At 40.1% G+C, this 19,073-nt stretch overlaps 1 protein-coding gene across 1 annotated transcript in view; it reads left to right on the forward strand.

Annotated features, from left to right (window-relative positions):
• LOC119792566 (calsyntenin-2-like) overlaps nt 1-19,073 on the forward strand; it is a 366,929-nt gene that overhangs the window by 140,344 nt on the left and 207,512 nt on the right. The window contains exons 4-5 of the mRNA XM_038299271.1: nt 7,428-7,636; nt 18,178-18,327. Coding sequence (XP_038155199.1) covers nt 7,428-7,636; nt 18,178-18,327 — 359 coding nt within the window. The remainder of the gene's footprint in view (nt 1-7,427; nt 7,637-18,177; nt 18,328-19,073) is intronic.

The following is a 19,073-nucleotide window of genomic DNA, read 5'->3' on the forward strand; positions in this document are numbered from 1 at the left end:
AAAGTCAGCTGAGCAGGTTGCCAATATGAAAAGAAAAAGAAGCAAAATAAAACAGAGTGGAAAACAGCAAGATAAGGGACAAGAAGAGAGGGACAAAACGTAGATTAGATTAGATTAGATTAGAGGAGCTTTATTGATCTCACAGCGGAGAAATTCACTGATCACATATTGGCATAGTAATTAAAGACGGTGCAAACAAGGAGGAAAAAAGTGCATTAAGAATAAACAATATATATACAGTATATACCTAACAAATAATGTTTGTCTATTCTATAAACATTTCTCTAATGGTTCTATGTGTTGTTTTCTCAATTCAAAGGGCCCCCTGCCTGTTTTTGCCTAGGGCACCAAATTTCTTAAACTTTCCCTTGCTTACAGATGCCTATACTGTAGGTCATAAGGAGGGTAACACAGTTCTTATTCACTGAATTTGAAGCATGTCAACGTATATTGAACATTGAAGTTTCTGACAGGGTCTCCTCCAGTTTATCCTGCAGCAGCTAATCATAAACCACATCTGAAACCTAGCCAGGTACTGTATTTACAAAGGATAAAAACCAGAATAAGCATTTCCTTCCCCGTCTGCGACATCATTTAGCATGATAAGTGTCTTTAAATTGATGGAGCACATAGCTTGATGTCAAACGGGGGTTTAATGTTCCAGTTCTTGACTGATAATGCATCTGAGGCCGTATAAATAAGCTTTATTGTCATTACCTTTCAACTAGTCAAACTCTTTGGGGAGCTACTTTGCATTTCTTGCTAAATAAATGTCTTGAGGGAGCTTTTTAAAGGCAGATCATGCTGAATCTTTAAAGCAAAGCACAGTACGTGATATATTCAGATTATGAGGTAAATTCTGGTGAAGATTTTCTGTCATCCAATTCATAGTCATTACAGAAACGCAAAAAAAAAACAATCCACTGGACTTTGTTTCCAAGTTTGAAGTCGTTTCTCTTCCCATCCAGGAAGCCTTTTTGATTAAAAATGTCAGAAATAAGGCTTTATAGAGTGGATCAACAAAGCCTTGTTTTTGCTAAGAAAACATGCAAATTGAACCTGAAGAACGGTTTCACCCCTTTGGAATTGGGTTGTTTCTTTGTTAGCATGTAAGATTAGCTTAACTTTTGATCCTCAAAGCTGTCAACGGCACTTATATTGCACAAAACTAAAGAAAATATATTTTCTTACATACCTTTTTGAACTATTTTGGCTTATCTTAATGAGGAATCAACTTTGGATATGATTTTAATTTCAAAATCACCAGCCGCAGCACTGTCTCTGTCGCCTTTGCGCCTCAGTCCGTATCCCCGGCTCCAACTTAATTAATTTTATTTTTCTTTAAATAATAGAGATGCAGATAATGCAGTCACTATGTTACATTAATTCATTAACTTTATTTTAATCAAAAACATCATAAAATAGCACAATATCACACCAAGATCCCCAATAAACCTGCTTTTCAGTTGACTGCAGGCCCACAAACGTCACCTTTAGAACGGCAGAGCTCCCAAGCGCCACCTGGTGGTTGTCCGGGTACATTGCAGTTCTTTTTGAAATAAAAAAAACTGGCCTCAGGAAATACATCGTGATTCACGCAGGATTTTACGCAGGAAACCGTCCATTTCCAACCAGTACCCACTGTAATACCTTGTGCCTGTCTATGTCTCTGAAAGGGGGGTCATTAAAGGGAATCGTTAGCTTGGCTGAAGAGGCGAGGTTCTCTGCAGGGTTCCCGCTGGTCCTTAAAAAGTCCTAAAAAGGCATTGAAATCTTCAAAATAAAACTAAGGCCTTAATTGGTATTAAAATGTATTAAATCAGTCTTTCGTAGGTCTTAATTTTTAAAACATCATAAAATAGGATTATTTTTATTATGATTTATTTTAGGGATGCACGATATTGAGATTTTGGCCGATATTTTAAAACTCATGTAGCCGATAACCGATATCGATACTGATGTTAAAGCTGGACAAAAATTAGTAGTCATTGAAAATAGCAGTTTTGTTATCCATTTCTGACACTTTGAAAAATAATATACTCAAATATATTTTCATATGCTGATATCAAATAGATTTTTAAAAACGCGGTATCGATCGATTTTACTTTCAAAATCTCGTGAAATTTCATTGTTCTGTTACAAACTCTCGTGATATTTTGCAAATTCTTGTGAGATTTTGTTAGTAAAATAGATCGATACCGCGTCAATATATCAACATATAAAAATATGGCAAAATTTCGTGAATTTTCGGGGGATTTCGTAGCATAACGATGACATATAGCAATATTTCATTAGTAAAAGAGATTGATATGGTGTTTTTAAATGGCAATATATCAGCATATGAAGATATTGGGATATTTTAATGTATCAATATTTTTTCCCTCGTCTTTAGAAGTTTTTAAGGAAGAAGAAGAAGTAGTATTTTTTTTTTTTTTTTTAGACTTTAGAAACTCAGAAGCTGATCAAATATCGGGTTAAATATCGGTGGGGTGGCCGATGTCCGATATTCAGTTTTAAGGCCGATACCGATAGGGGGCCGATTATATCCTGCATCCCTAATTTATTTTTGTAATCTAAATAAAACATTAAAATTGACCTTTTTTTTAATAAAGAAAATAACGGCTCTTTATTGGTTCCGTCCCGATAGCGGAACCAATAAAAGCGTTGTTGCGGCCGGGACATTTAGGAGATGCACCATTAACTTTTTGTCTGGAAAATATGAGCAAGTGTAAATGTAACCAAAATTGTCTCCAGCCAAGAGTTTCCTCCATGGCTAAAACCAGGGAACATACATGAGGCTCAGTGGATTTAGTGCAAGAAGTCATTCAAGCTCAGAACGATGGGAATTAAGGCAGTGGAGTCGCACATGCGAAGCACGAAACACAAAGCGTCAAAATGGAGTTACGGAGAAACAGCCGGTATTTCTCAGTTTAGTTCCACCCTTGTCTCTGCAACGCCTCCACTTATCACCAAATCAAACATACTAAGAAAACCATACAAAGAAAAATAGCTGCAAAAAAGACTTAGCACTGGTTATGTCGGGGCTTTAAAACTGATTTGTTTTGTTCCCTGCTAAAACAAAGTTTGTGAATTCAGTTAAATAATTGTTAAAATATATCTGTCATTTGTGTGTTTTTAGCTTTCTTCCTGTATGGGAAGCTTTTCAACATTTGAAACATTAGTGCAGGTGTTTATGTTAAAATAAACCTTTGGGTTAAGTTGTTGCAAGCAGGTTTTTCTTGTGTTTCTTGTGAATTTGGTCTTAAATTTTTATTTCAAGTGGCATTAAAAAGTCTTAAAAATACGGAAGAGGATTAGGGCCACTGAAAAAAAAAAAGTTAACAGATTTTTTTTTCTTTTATTTCAGTATAGTATGGGAAAAAAGTAAGAATTCTAACTTTTTTATTGTAAGAATTTAGTCAGAATTCTGAGAAAAAAGTCAGAATTCTGAGATTAAAGTCAGAAGTCTGAGAAAAAAGTCAGAATTCTGACTTTAATCTCAGAATTCAAAAAGTCAGAATTCTGAGATTAAAGTCAGAATTCTAAGAAAAAAGTCAGCATTCTGAGATTAAAGTCAGAATTCTGAGAAAAAAAGGCAGAATTCTGAGAAAAAAGTCAGAATTCTGGGAAAAAAGTCAGAATTCTGACTTTAATCTCAGAATTCTGAGAAAAAAAGTCAGAAGTCTGAGAAAAAAGTCAGAATTCTTTTATTTCATGTTAAACTGAAATAAAATTGAGAAATCAGTTAACTTTTTTTTTTTCAGTGGCCCTAATCCTCTTTCGTATAAAAAAGTCTTAAAAAGTCTTGAATTTAACTTGCCTTATGCTGTAGGATCCCTGCTCTGGTTCCCTGTAATCTGGGTGTTGCGATGATAACTCAATCGCTGAATTGTAGGTTAGATTTGCATGTTTCTAAGCAAAAACAAGGCTTTTCTTTGGTCCACTCTATAACATTTTTAACTTTTTAGAATAAGAAATTTCTCATCATCTGTTTTTTGTTGAGAAAAGGCTTTCTGCTTTGTCATTTACCAGGTGACTTAGTTTTCCTGCTCTTTTGAATAATGGTACCCCTGGCTCTACTTTCCCTTCAGTTTGTTGTTGTTGTGATGATTCTGTCACCCGTGGGGTCACTCAGCCCCCTGCTGTCTTTCTGCATCACTCTGACCAGTTTCTGGACGCCTGCCAGCACGCTGCAACCTGTCACTGCGAGCAACAGCGGCCTTAAGACCAGCTTGGCAAGCTTCCCGAACTATTAAGACACGCACGCACACTCGCACTGTCGCCCTGGAGAGCGGCTCGTCTGTTCCAGCCAGATGTGCGCCATCAAAAGAGAACGCTCGCTCACGCGGACACACAGGCAGCCTAACAATTATTTCATTTAGTTATATTCTATTCATTTGTGTGCATGAATACATAACGCCGTGAGTCCCGGAGGAGCGGAGCATATGCTTGCTCGCTCAGTTCTCGGGGAGTGCGGCGTAGCTGGGGGCCAATGTTTATGTGGGAAGTGCATTAATATGACAAAACAAGGCTGGCTGAGGGATTTACTGTGAACGCTGGTGCTGCTATCATCTGTCAGAGGCTCTTATCACCATCTTCTGCTGCTGTTAGCATCACCATTAACATCCCACCTTTCCTAAAGCTTGCCGATTTATCACTGTCACCCAGATATTCATTTCTGTATTCTGTACCAGCATCCTGCGATCTAAGAAGTTTGTGCTTAAGTTATTTAATTTCTGCTAAAAGTGCGTTAATGAAAAAAAAGAAGCCTTTTTTTCTAAATTAAGAGCATAATTATATCAAACCTCTCAAAGGCGTCATTTTGATTTGCTTTTCTGATGCATAATTGCATGTTGTTGAGTTAATTTCATTGCTATGTTTAAACACAGGGTTTTTTAAAAAACACACACACAAAGAGTAGAAGCAGTGATACATAAATAACTTCTATGTTAGAAAAGGTAATAGTAAATTAGCTCCACAAGTGATTCTGTCAAGGAAACAACCGGTTAATAAGCTCTGAGCCCAGTTTCATGTTAGTTCAGTTAGTCAAAGTTAAAAACGGAGCCTATAGCTATGTCTAGGAGAAAAACAGGATCAAGCACTAAAAAAACAGGCCTAACTCTAATGGAGTTTGGTGATGGTAGCAGTCCAGCTAATGTCATCCTCTAGAATTATGTCAAACTTTAACAGAGCACCAAGCCAGATGAAGCACTAATAATACTGAATCGGTGAATAGAAGTAGAATGGAACGGAGTAAGGAAAAGTGGTCTCTATGTCTTCAAGAAGCTTAAGCCCATATCAGCATTACTACAAAGATGGCTTCGGATAACGTGAACCACTCTAACCTTGTGCTGCCATCAACACCTTTGTTTATAGATGTTGGAAATAGGCCTGTTTTCCAGTGTAGTCCTGTTTCTCTGACTATGACTAACTGGATGTGCTCTCTTCATCCTCTGACATGGGAGCTGGCTCGGAGCTCGTCTGCCTGGCTGTGAGTTTCATGGACGGGGCCGCCTCTTACAGACGCCTTATCTGTCTACGCTTCTGTCTCCTTGAACCTCAGTCGGCCTCAGCAGATGGCCGCTCACACTGAGCCTGGTTCTGCTCTATGTTTCTTCCTGTTAAAAGGCAGTTTTTCCTCTCCACTGTCACTAAATGCATGCTTAGTGTGAGGGATTTCCTTCCAGTCAAAGAGTCGATGCAATCAACTGGTTTTGCTTAGATAGAAAACTTTGAATAAATTGGTCTGGATGATCTGGTTGAACTGTAAAGTTAACATGTGTTGTAAATTGGGGTTATAGAAATAAGCTGAATTGAGTTGAAACAAAATATTGATGTTGGAGTTATTATGATTTCTGTTGTTTTTATCATTTTATTCATTTATATCTTTTATATGGCTTTTAAATCATTTGTTTTTCGATGATACTGTCATCAGTGGAAATAGTGTATGCAGGTCATAAGACGGTCAAATGTTTTGGCGACAATGAAGCACAGAAGTTCCTGTTTTTCATTTGAGAACCACAGAAGGGAAGTTCATAACCCCCGACACCTTTTGTAAAAAGCGTATACTGAAACCAGACATGTTCCCTATCTTAAAAGTTCATGCTATGTCTAAGAGATTGCGTAATCGAAACTAACGTCTGCTGTTGTAATGTGTTGACTGTTCAATAAAAAAGCCTGCAAGCGTGGAGCAAGACGAAGATGCACAGAGTAATCCTAAAGCTCTGTGTATTTTCCCTTTGCAAAGCCCGGTCAGGAAAAATCTTACACTTTGTTTATTTCTTTATAGGTGAAAGTTGGGGAAACTTAACAACCCTAACAATTCTCCATGTGTATTTTGAATGTTCAATGCTTGCAGATTCAATACCACAAAGTCGTAAATATATCAAAAGCACGAGTCCATTCTCCTTTTCTGTGCTCTCTTCCTTTTGTCACTTCATGGGTTGAACCAACCTGAGAAAGTAAATTGCTTGTGATTGGCTACTTTACAAGAAATCCTGCCTCTTCATATACACTGCAAAAAATCTAAATATATATAAGTCATTTTTTCTTAAAATAAATGCATTTGTTCTTGAATTGAGGAGGTAAAACAAACATTTTGCCAATGGAACAAGACAATTTACACTTAAAGCTACAGTGTGTAATAATTACAGGGATATACAGTCAGAAATGTAATATATTATACATAACTATGTTATTTATCATCATCTACGAGCTCAGCCTCTTAACCTTAATATTTGCGTTGCCTTAGAATTCGTTATTTATAATTACATAGGAGCGGGTCTCGCAGCCATGGAGGCAGACATCTTTGCGCTACGGCAGCGCAGAGCCAACAAACTAGTGATTGCGAGATCGCCAAAATGTCACAACGATGTAGAAAAAATAACGGGTATATTTATTATATTAAGTCTACATGAAATCTATACCCTACACAGACTAATGAAATACTATCTGTAAAATTATCTATGTAAACAAACCTCATCACTTGAGAAGGTAGGTGATGCGGACGTCGTGGAAGACATTTTGTCCCGTAACACTCGCCGTACTGTTGGGGGGGAGAAGCGGTGGGGGAGAGATGTTCATGTTGCTGCAGTCTGCAGTCTGACCGCTGGATGTCGCTAAAAGTTACACACTGTAGCTTTAAAATAATAAAACACAATTGCATTGTCTTATTTCAAGTGCATATTATCTAATTATCTTATTTTAAGAGTAAAAACACTCATTCCATTGGCAAACTATCTCATTTACACATACACTTAATTTAAGAAATTTTTGCTTATTTCTAGATCGTTTTTGCAGTGTAGGACTGTTTTGATACCAATTGACTTTACTGTATATCCAACAGCCGTCTCTGTGATGAACAGACTATTTTATAGTGATAGACTATGTTATTCTAACTACTTTGTCCATGTGTGTTTTGTGCACAGGGCAGTGGTACACATCCAGGTCAACGACGTGAACGAGTTCGCTCCTGTGTTTCGAGAGCCACAGTACAGAGCTGCTGTGACCGAGGGGAAGATTTATGACAGCATCCTGCAAGTCGAGGCCACGGATCAGGACTGTTCCCCTCAGTACAGTCAAATCTGTAACTACCAGATCACCACCACCAACACACCCTTTGCTATAGATCGAAATGGTGAGTAGAAATTCAAATAAAGCGTTGGAAGATGCTTTTGTGCACTCTGCAAAGAATAAGTGCACATTTCAAAGCAACTTACACTAAATTGCAGGGGTTACCAATTTAAAAAATCAGCGGGGTCTGAATCAAGAAAATCATCAACCAGCAAAGGTTCTGAGACATTTTTAATTAAAATCTGTGACTTTTAACAGAATTTAACACTGAAATAAAATGAGGTGTTCATGCATCCATAGCCTCCAGAGCAGTGTTTTGCTCTTCTTTCAGTGAAGAAATACTCTGTAATTCCGATAAAACTTGCTCGATAGCCACGCTAACGCTAGTTTCATCGGCGGAAGCCGCCATGTTCTTTAGACCGAACTGTCGCGCTTCTCGTTGCGTCACACCTCAACCCGCCTCAAAGCCAACGCTGATTGGACGTTCGTTTGGTGAACGGCTCCAAATTTTCTTTAACGGAGAGTCTACAGGCTGATCTGCGAGTGAAACCTTGAAAGCTGGCGAGATCAGGATGGTCTCACCAGGCTAAGAAGGAACTTCTTAGATAAACTAAGGAATCTCAGGTGATTAAAACTTGTGATTAGCAGATGTAAATGCACTTCATTCAGATACGGCTTGTTAGCCAGATTAGCCATGCTTATCCTAAAAGTAATACAAAAAGAGAAATAAGCTATTAGCTTAGTGTTTATTTAATCACACAACTATAAAACATTAACATTCTATCAACCAGCAATAAACACATGATTATTTACAGCAATCTAACAGCAACCACCTATGTGGTTTACAGCGCTAGCCACAACCATTAATAACTAGTCAGCCAAAAGGGTCTTATTCTCAAAATCTGCTCAAATGCTTCCTTATTACAGTTCAGTTGTGGTTTAGCCAGATTTCAAGTTGTGCTTAAAGAAAGCACAAATGATAACATTTTTATCATTGTCTCCTTTTCATCTCCTCTTTCTTTAATCTTTTCTCCTTTTTCCTGTTTTTCCTTTCCTGTTCTAGTTACATTAGTGTCCATATAATCTGTAAAACTCCCTGCATGAATCATAATAAAGCTATTTCTATGCATAAATCAAGCGGAACACTGTGGCGATAGCCGCACTGCTCCACTTGAGAAAGCAAAATCTGTTGGGCTCTTTTTTGGCATCAAGAGAATTCTTTAAAGAAATTGGTTAAAAAAAAAAGAAAGCACAAATAATCCAGATAAATCAAACGGTTTAAATGAAAGATACTCAAAAAACAATATCTTACACTAAATCAAGCCATTCTAGTTAGCAGAAATTAAATAAAGAAATACTGCGTTTCAGCCACACAGTCTTGGTTAATTACTGCCAATTCAATCTGAAAAACTCATATGGAAAGTGTTAAGGAAGAAAATATTCTAAAATAGTTAACTTTGGAAAAAGGTTGGCTTTCTCTCTTCCTTTTGGATCCCAGGTCCTCTCGGCGAGCTGCGTGTAGCCACAAGGAAAACCAGCAATGCGTGTTGACGTCACAGAATTACAGAGTCTAATCCAATATAAGACAATGCATAAACTTACACCAGAAACTGCAGAACAACGGAGACATACATTCAATTACCCGACATAAATGGAGAGAAGGAAAGAAAGCAAAGACGTACAAAGACATCTTTGGAGAGTTGCAAGAGCAAATCTGATTTGTTACTTCTGTGTAGAAAGTTTTAACCTCTTGTATTTAATTTATTCTGGCTAAAGAAAACATGAGATAAGACCTCACAGAATAGCTGTGGAATGCGGGGCCTCTTCCTGCCATAAATTCTCAGGAACAAACTTAAATTCAGTGATTTGGTTCAAGGAAAGGTTATCTTCACAAACTTGTTCAAGATTAAGAAATATGTTCAAAATGAGAGTGCTCAACATACCTTTTACACATGCCATAAGATTAACTGTATTAAAAACTAAAAATGATAATTTTTCTTTAACAAAAGAAAAAGACAATTAGAATTTTTTTGATACAATGACATCAGATTTTGGCGCTCAGACCTCGGCAGGAAACATTAGTGCTGAATTTTGGTAGATATGCATGAACAGTAGTAAAGAATAGGGATGCCCCCCCCCGGCCTGAAACTGTTGGTGGAGTGGAGATAGATGGAGTTGGTCAGTCTGTAGACTGCTGGTTGGAGAGACGGTCTGCTGAGCTTTATGGGGAGATCCAGTGGACTGCGTGAGCTGATCCTAGAGCTTCACTCAGGGACCTGGAAGATGGAAGTCCAGTTGGATAACACAGGTTGAGAGAACCTGTCCATGATGCAGACGACACACAGCTTTACATCACCATGTCACCAGGTGTCTATGAACCAATTCAAGCACTGAGGAAATGCTTAGAAGAAATCAATGCCTGGATGTGCCATCATTTTCTTCAACTGAATAAAAACAAAACTGAAGTAATAATCTTTGGACCAACAGAGGAGAGATCTAAAGTTAGCACAGAGCTTCAGTCGCTTCAGCTAGTAACCACTGATCAGGCCCTAAATCTAGGTGTAGTGCTGGATTCAGACTTGAACCTCCAAAAGCATTTAAAGACAATTACAAGGTCGGCTTTCTATCACCTGAAGAACATTTCCAGGATTAAAGGACTAATGTCTCAGCATGATCTGGAAAAACTAATCCATGCGTTTATTTTTAGTCGAATTGATTACTGCAACGGTGTTTTCACAGGTCTGCCTAAAAAGTGGATCAGACAGCTGCAGCTGATCCAGAACGCTGCTGCCCGTGTCCTCACTAGGACTAAGAAAGTAGAGCACATCACCCCAGTTCTAAAGTCCTTCCACTGGCTCCCTGTATCTCAGAGAATAGACTTTAAAATCCTTCTGTTAGTCTATAAATCTCTGAATGGCTTAGCACCTAAATACATCACAGACTTGCTATCAGTGTATCAACCCTCCAGACCACTCAGGTCTTCTGGCTCCAGCCTGCTCTGCAGACCTAGAACCAGAACTAAACATGGAGAAGCAGCATTTAGTCCCTATGCTCCACTTATCTGGAACAAACTTCCAGAAAACTGTAAAAGTGTGGAAAGCCTGAGTTCCTTTAAATCAAGACTAGAAACCCATTTGTTTAGGATTGCCTTCCACTGTTCTAGTTAAACAGTTCAATTCTTTTTTGTTTCTGCATTTTTTATTTTATTTTTTATTTTTTCCTACTTGCTTTGATTCTGTTTTATCTTCCTTGAGTTTAATTATGTAAAGCACTTTGCATTGTCTTTGTACTGAATTGTGCTATACAAATACATTTGCCTTGAATTGCCTTGCCTATGATGAGCAAGCATGGAGCGACAGTGGAGAGGAAAAACTCCACTTTGGGAAGAAACCTCTGGCAGAACCAGGCTCAACATGACGTTACTCTGCCGGACCGGTTGAGATGAGACGGGGAACGCAGTAAGAGTCCAGGAGGAATGACGCTCTGATGAAGCTTTAGCTACGACGGTAGAATCAGGGTAATCTGAATTCAAGTCCCACATATCGCGAACACTGCGAGTTGTGGATTGAAGACCTTTCAAGATGAACTCTGGATGCTGATGCTGGGAGTAATCAGTTTATTCAGTTGAACTTCTGCCTAGGCTCCATCTTTTAGGTTTATAGCATTGCTACAGGATTCATATTTCCAGCTTCCTACTAAGAAAATACGCATTTACAAACTCCATATAAATCCTTTCCATCCTTTATATAAAGACATGTGGCCAGAACTGCTTGATCATATTTAACCTGGCTGAACAAAACTAGTACCACTGACAAAGGCTGGTATTTGAATCTGTTTTAAATTATTTTATTTTAATTTTGGGGGGAAAATATGCAAAAATCAGCAAAAGAAAAAAAACATTTTCAACATGTTTTTTATTCAAATAAACGCCTCTAGAGAATACAGAGAAACCACCAAAAAGATTTCTAACATACTGAATATAAAACACTACTATAAAAACAATCCTTTCCTCATATAATAATACTTTTACTTTATTAGTTTAAACCTGTCAGGATTAGAAAAAAAAAAACAATCCTTTTAAACAAAGCTGCCAGGCTGTCGTGTCAAACGTTGATTGATTTACGTATTCAAACATGGCAGGTCTAATTTTAATCACACAGCTGGGTATTTTGATGAAGGTGTTCAGTTTCAGCTGCAAAAAAATTTGCCCCACACCTAGAAATTACATTTCAAGTGATTTAACTTTCTTAACACAGTCTAAACTAAAAGAAAAAGGCCTGTTTTGCTGCAGGCTTATAGACACAGTAAGAAACGGTGAGGAAAAAGCAACCTTCACACATGTTAACAGAGGTTCAATGCTGCATCCAATCAGCAGGATGACATCAGAATTCTGCCAAAAGGGTACATGGGTAATAAATACTCATACAAGCAGTTTTATTTAAAATACAGGCAGGGAAAGTACTTGTTTTATGGATGCAGATTAATACCATGTGACCCCCAGTATGTCCCAATAATGAGTTCTTGCTTTTTATCCGTCTGTAGGCTCTTTCCTACTCACATGTGGACCTTTTTCTGTGGCTCATGTCATGTTTTTTCACTGTGATTGGCTACTTTTCAGAAAATCCCGCCTGTAGAGACTACGGCCGTTTCTTAATATGTGTACTTGTGCGTTCTCATGTGCTCGAAAAAACGTCATCAGCTTCAGCCCTAGTACTGTTCCAATTCACAGGATCAAGAAGGCTGAGAATCTTCTTTATTGTAATTTTGAATATTCTGCAGACTGTTGCTGACTGTTATCTATTTTTTTTTTTCAATTATGTTGAACCAAACAAGTAAGGATTAATCAAACAACGACAAACCATCATCATTACACAGTTATGTCCTGCACCTTGATCCAAGAGTAACGAGGAAATAAACTCCTCCGCAGCGCTCAGCCTTTGGTAGCACGATGGACCGAGTGTTCCTGAAAGCAACTGGAGAGCGCTTTGCAACACAGACTTCTCTTTGAAGACTATTAGGAATAAAATAGCTTCTTAAAGGAATAGTACACCCAAAACATGATTAGCCTTCATTTTCTACTCACCCCCATGCTGAACAACACTCTGGAGTACTTTTTTGATATCTCAAATGCATCTGGAGATCTGGGAGGCTTCTTGCTGTCTGCTGACATTCAAATAATGGAGGTCTATGGCGCCCGAGGCAGAAAGGTCCATAAAAGTCCACAAAAAACGTGTCAATATTCCTCCATACTGCTCGTCCAATGTATTCCAAGTGTCCTGAGTGGGTAGCGTCCATAATTTACTCGAAACAAAGTCATTTAGAATGTTTTTAGAGCATAAACAGTAGTGTATAGGATTTCCTAAAAGCGCGTTCACGAGTCTACGGAAACCGCGGCAGACCAAACCAGATGAAAGTGCGCATTCAGCGTCTGCTCTGCCGATAATGCAAGCGTAGAAGAAGAAATTTGCTGTTTACCTGTGCAAAGAAAGAAACAACGAAAGAAAAATGTCTGAGGACTTCAGGGTTGAGGAAGAGCATGAGTTCTTTGCCGAGCTGAATGCGCACTTTCATCTGGTTTGGTCTGCCGCGGTTTCCGTAGACTCGTGAACGCGCTTTTAGGAAATCCTATACACTACTGTTTATGCTCTAAAAACATTCTAAATGACTTTGTTTCGAGTAAATTATGGACGCTACCCACTCAGGACACTTGGAATACATTGGACGAGCAGTATGGAGGAATATTGACACGTTTTTTGTGGACTTTTATGGACCTTTCTGCCTCGGGCGCCATAGACCTCCATTATTTGATTGTCAGCAGACAGCAAGAAGCCTCCCAGATCTCCAGATGCATTTGAGATATCAAAAAAGTACTCCAGAGTGGTGTTCAGCATGGGGGTGAGTAGAAAATGAAGGCTAATCATGTTTTGGGTGTACTATTCCTTTAAAGCTCCACATTATTCCTAACATTCACCATCTGCATAATAGGCTATGACTTAAGCTCATGGAAATTAATGAATTAGGAAAATTGTGGTCACCCTGAATCATGTAGATAAACTGCTACGCCTAAAAATCTCCACGACAACAACAATCCCACTTCTGTTTGACGGTGATAAAATCAGAGGTTTAATGTTAATGCTGGTGGGGAAGAGTAATTACTGCTTTCAGAAAAGCAACAGCCGAGGGGTGAGCCGGGTGCCAACAAGCAGCAATGTCTTTACACGAGGAGGCCGCGGGTATTTAATGGAAACATGTTCCTAATTCTGGAAAGAATTAGAGTTAATCAGACCCCTTTAAGCGCTAGAAGCTACCTGTCATCTCCAGCGTGATCTCATTTGTTACAGTGATTACATTAACTCATTAAAGCTAATTTGACAATGACATATAATGATGGTGTGAGATTAAATAACCATTACTCCTTAAAAAAAAACAAATGCACATTGTCTTTGTAAATAAGCGGGGACAGATAGACCGGTATAAAGCTCGACTCTCGACAGACTCTCCCTATATCAGATGAGTAAAGGTCTCTGAGCAAGACCCTTGACCCCACATTGCTCCCCGGGGGCCCCACGATGGCAGCCTACTGCTCCCCAAGGGGACGGGTTAAATACAGAGGTAAATTTCTCCAATGTGAGATCAATAAAGTTCAATTAATGTAGTCTTTGCTTATTATACTTCATCATGGTCTAAAGCAGGGGTTCCAAAAGTAGGGGTCGGGACCCCTAGCCTGACGTAGTCCTACTCAATTCTAGTCAGAATATGAGTCTGATGCTGCTCCATAGAGCTGTGATTGTGGGGCGTGTTTCGAACGAACCAGGAAAAAAAATGCCTCTGCACTCAATTGGATAGACCTACAACCAATAAGAGCAACGGAGTGCGTGACGTATGTTAAGCGAGGCATAGTTGTTGTCCACAAAAATCAAAGCGTGCAGTTTCACGCCTATAATAAGAAGATGAGCCTTGATCGCGTTTCTCTGTTCCTCTTTTAAAATTAAATTGCTGTCGATATCTTCTAGAACAGACCTAATAGCAGAATCTACTCACCTAAACTCTCCAGCGGCAGCCATTGTTGTTGTCACCCAAGCGCGCATTGGTCACGTGGTTGATTACGTTACTGTTGATCATCTGTCCATCATCGTATAAAGCCCGCCCTGACAATTTGATTGGATCGCCTGACAGTGGGCGATAATACTCGCGCTACTATGGAGCAGAGCCAGACCGAACTTCCCCGACCTCAAACTTTGTGGGCGGGACTAAGTTCGGAATGGCACCCAGGCTACGGGACCCCAGTGGTGTTGCAAGAACCCAAGTGGAAGGTTGGCTTTCACCATCACTGGGACGTGATCTTGGCTGTGTGTGGAGGGCAAACATGTATCATGAAATACAAAAATCTGAATGTTCTTTTGAAAAATAAATAAAACTTCAACTTTAATTCAATCTGGAAAACTGTTATAAGCTTCACCTGAACCACCTGCCATATTCAGCTCCAGCCAAACAGCTCAGGGCACATCTTCTCCGGAGCCAGTCATCGTGCAAGATCCCCTTCACTTATAGCCTCGTGATCACTTATAGCCTCGTGAGACCATCCTGATCTCGCGAACTTTCAAGATTTCACTCGCAGATCAGTCTGGAGACTCTCCGTTGAAGAAAATTTGGAGCCGTTCACCAAACGAACGTCCAATCAGCGTTGGCTTTGAGGCGGGTTGAGGTGTGACGCAACGAGAAGCGCCACAGTTCAGTCTAAAGAACATGGCGGCTTCAGCCGATGAAACTATACAGCTGTCTTAAACACTTCATACATTCAGCGCTATGTCCTCACATCTATAATTTCCCCTACCTTAAATCCATTGTGGGCGGCCTTTTATAGTTTCCACATCGCACTGTGTGGATGCACGTGCACAACTGGATGCTCCTCCTGGAGATCTCTTAGCTTATGACCTGATTGCGTGCGAGTCAGCCAGTAAGAACCCTGTTTTTGCCAAGATTTGTACGTGACTCCCAGCTTGTAGACTCCCTGTTTACATGCTGCGTTCTCTGTGTTGCTAAGTGGGCATAAGGTCAGAAACAGGACTACATAATGCAGTACAACTGCTTCCATATTTGGCAAGCCAGCCAGATATTTATATTCTACAGCATTAGAGACTTTATTATTGCTAAGACTCATACTTGAACTTCAAGATGTACTGTTTTGTTGCTAAGTAAGTATAGGGCCATGTTGTAGGATACATTCTGATTCTGATCTGATATAAGACAATAAAACTGCTACTACAGCGTTAGCGTGGCTATCGAGCAAGTTTTATCGGAATTCCAGAGTATTTCTTCACTGAAAGAAGAGCAAAACACTGCTCTGGAGGCTTTTCTCAGAGGAAAAGATGTTTTTGCTCTTCTCCCGACTGGTTTCGGCAAGAGTTTGATCTATCAATTGGCTCCTCTTCGTCGTCGCTCTGTTAGTACGTCATATGCTCTGATTGGTTTATTTGGCCCGTTGTCACCAACATAGGCCAATCAGCTAACCAGTATTCCCATAATTACTTCTACGGAAGGTTTCCAGATGGATATGCAGAGCAAATCCATCTGGCGGAGTCCGGTTACTTCACTTAGCTCCTGCCGTAGCTTCTCTCTCCCGCACGCAAACAAACTTTCACCCACCTTCACCTGATATCCACCGTCATTCTAAGACTACTCTCTTAACAACTCACCCTTTGGCTTATTCCTGCACCAGTTTCTGGGCTCTGGGGAACACTACTCTAATCGTTTTCTAGGTCACTAATCAAGCAAATGTTGAGTCAGAGCTTCGATATATTGTGCCGGGAACCAAGCGCAAAATAACTTATTTCGTTTATGTCTTCATCTGCTTCTGTCTCCTTGAACCCCAGTGGGCCTCAGCAGATGGCCGCTCACACTGAGCCTGGTTCTGTTGGAGGTTTCTTGCGGTTTTTCCTCTCCACTGTCGCTACAAGCATGCTTGGTGTGAGAAATTGCAGAGAGTCAACAATTCCTCGCAATCAGCTAGTTTTCCTTAGATAGAACTATTTCGAAGATTATTATTAGATTACCCGTATAAATAAATTCATTTTTTTCAAATTGCAACTTTTCTGTTTCAATCTCTTCAGGTCGAAATACATGTAGCATGAAATTAGTAGATGTAAAATGTATTTATTTACGTCAAATAATTAATATACATATATCTTTTTAATATACACTCACCGGCCACTTTATTAGGTACCCCATGCTAGTAACGGGTTGGACCCCCTTTTGCCTTCAGAACTGCCTCAATTCTTGGTGGCATAGATTCAACAAGGTGCTGGAAGCATTCCTCAGGGAGTTTGGTCCATATTGACATGATGGCATCACACAGTTGCCGCAGATTTGTCGGCTGCACATCCATGATGCGAATCTCCCGTTCCACCACATCCCAAAGATGCTCTATTGGATTGAGATCTGGTGACTGTGGAGGCCATTTGAGTACAGTGAACTCATTGTCATGTTCAAGAAACCAGTCTGAGATGATTCCAGCTTTATGACATGGCGCATTATCCTGCTGAAAGTAGCCATCAGAAGTTGGGTACATTTGGGTCATAAAGGGATGGACATGGTCAGCAACAATACTCAGGTAGGCTGTGGCGTTGCAACGATGCTCAATTGGTACCAAGGAGCCCAAAGAGTGCCAAGAAAATATTCCCCACACCATGACACCACCACCACCAGCCTGAACCGTTGATACAAGGCAGGATGGATCCATGCTTTCATGTTGTAGACGCCAAATTCTGACCCTACCATCCGAATGTCGCAGCAGAAATCGAGACTCATCAGACCAGGCAACGTTTTTCCAATCTTCTATTGTCCAATTTCGATGAGCTTGTGCAAATTGTAGCCTCAGTTTCCTGTTCTTAGCTGAAAGGAGTGGCACCCGGTGTGGTCTTCTGCTGCTGTAGCCCATCTGCCTCAAAGTTCCACGTACTGTGCGTTCAGAGATGCTCTTCTGCCCACCTTGGTTGTAACGGGTGGTTATATGAGTCACTGTTGCCCTTCTATCAGCTCCAACCAGTCTGGCCATTCTCCTCTGACCTCTGGCATCAACAAGGCATTTCCGCCCACAGAACTGCCGCTCACTGGATGTTTTTTATTTTTCGGACCATTCTCTGTAAACCCTAGAGATGGTTGTGCGTGAAAATCCCAGTAGATCAGCAGTTTCTGAAATACTCAGATCAGCCCTTCTGGCACCAACAATCATGCCACGTTCAAAGTCACTCAAATCACCTTTCTTCCCCATACTGATGCTCGCTTTGAACTGCAGGAGATTGTCTTGACCATGTCTACATGACTAAATGCACTGAGTTGCCGCCATGTGATTGGCTGCTTAGAAATTAAGTGTTAACGAGCAGTTGGACAGGTGTACCTAATAAAGTGGCCGGTGAGTGTATATAAAAATTTGTATAAATAATGAATTAAACAATGAAATACTATTTGTAATAGACTGTAATGACCACAGCTGCTTCTGTTTGAAATTCCTATCTTGCACTGGTTTAAAATCCTCCACCTGATTTCTTAATGCTGCTGAAATAAGTTATTTTGTTGACCTTGCCTTTGATGTTCGCGTCCTCCCAGGTAATATCCGGAACACGGAGAAGCTGAGTTTTGACCGACAGCAGCACTACGAGATCCTGGTGACGGCGTGGGACTGCGGTCAGAAAAGAGCCTTGCACAGCGTTCCGGTGCTCATCGACGTCAAGCCAGTCTGCAAACCTGGTTGGCAAGGTTGGTCTTTGTCGGACGTGTGCGTGCAAACCATGCAGGGTTTAGACATCTGGGAATGCGGTAAAGTTTGTGTGAGATGAATGGAGTTTACACAGTTGCTCTCTTATTTGTTGTACTTTACTGGATTTTCCCTCAGTCCACAGAATCTGTGGCTTCCTACTTTCTTTCTTTTCTTCTCCATCTCTTTTTTTCTGATCTCCCTGAAGAGTTGGCCTGTCAAATACAATAGTGTATCAATCGCCTCTTTACTCAGAGCAACACCACTCAACAATATGGCTCCCAACACATTAGAAAGTCCCTCTGGCAGCAACAAAACAAAGCTTGCTCAGAATGATGGCATATAAAGACAACTGTCAGAGGGCAGAGTAGAAGTAATTAGTGACAAACACTTTGTAGAGTACATCGGTAACTTTGTCACATTCTCCATCTTTGGCTTCCAGCCATATCATGTCCCGCAGGATGTTAAACGGTGCTAAATGAGGATTCAGGCAGCAGGAGGTACAGTAGCAGCCGTTCAAAATGCTCCTTCCCAGTCAGCAGATTCCCTGCAACTCCCAGCAAAGACCCCTCCTTCTTCCAGCCACTGGAGTGACCCCCTCCTTCTCCTGGGCGTGCATATTTTTTACTCTGATTCCACCCTTTTACTGAATTACAGGGTCTGACCAGGAGATGATGCTTCTCTTTAGATCTTAATGTCCACAAATCATGACAGAAATAATATTTTAGTACAAAGATTGATGTTTAAA

The sequence above is a fragment of the Cyprinodon tularosa genome, unplaced genomic scaffold (genome assembly GCF_016077235.1).
Source record: "Cyprinodon tularosa strain WSP-4 unplaced genomic scaffold, ASM1607723v1 ctg421, whole genome shotgun sequence".
NCBI classification, from domain to species: Eukaryota; Metazoa; Chordata; class Actinopteri; order Cyprinodontiformes; family Cyprinodontidae; genus Cyprinodon; species Cyprinodon tularosa.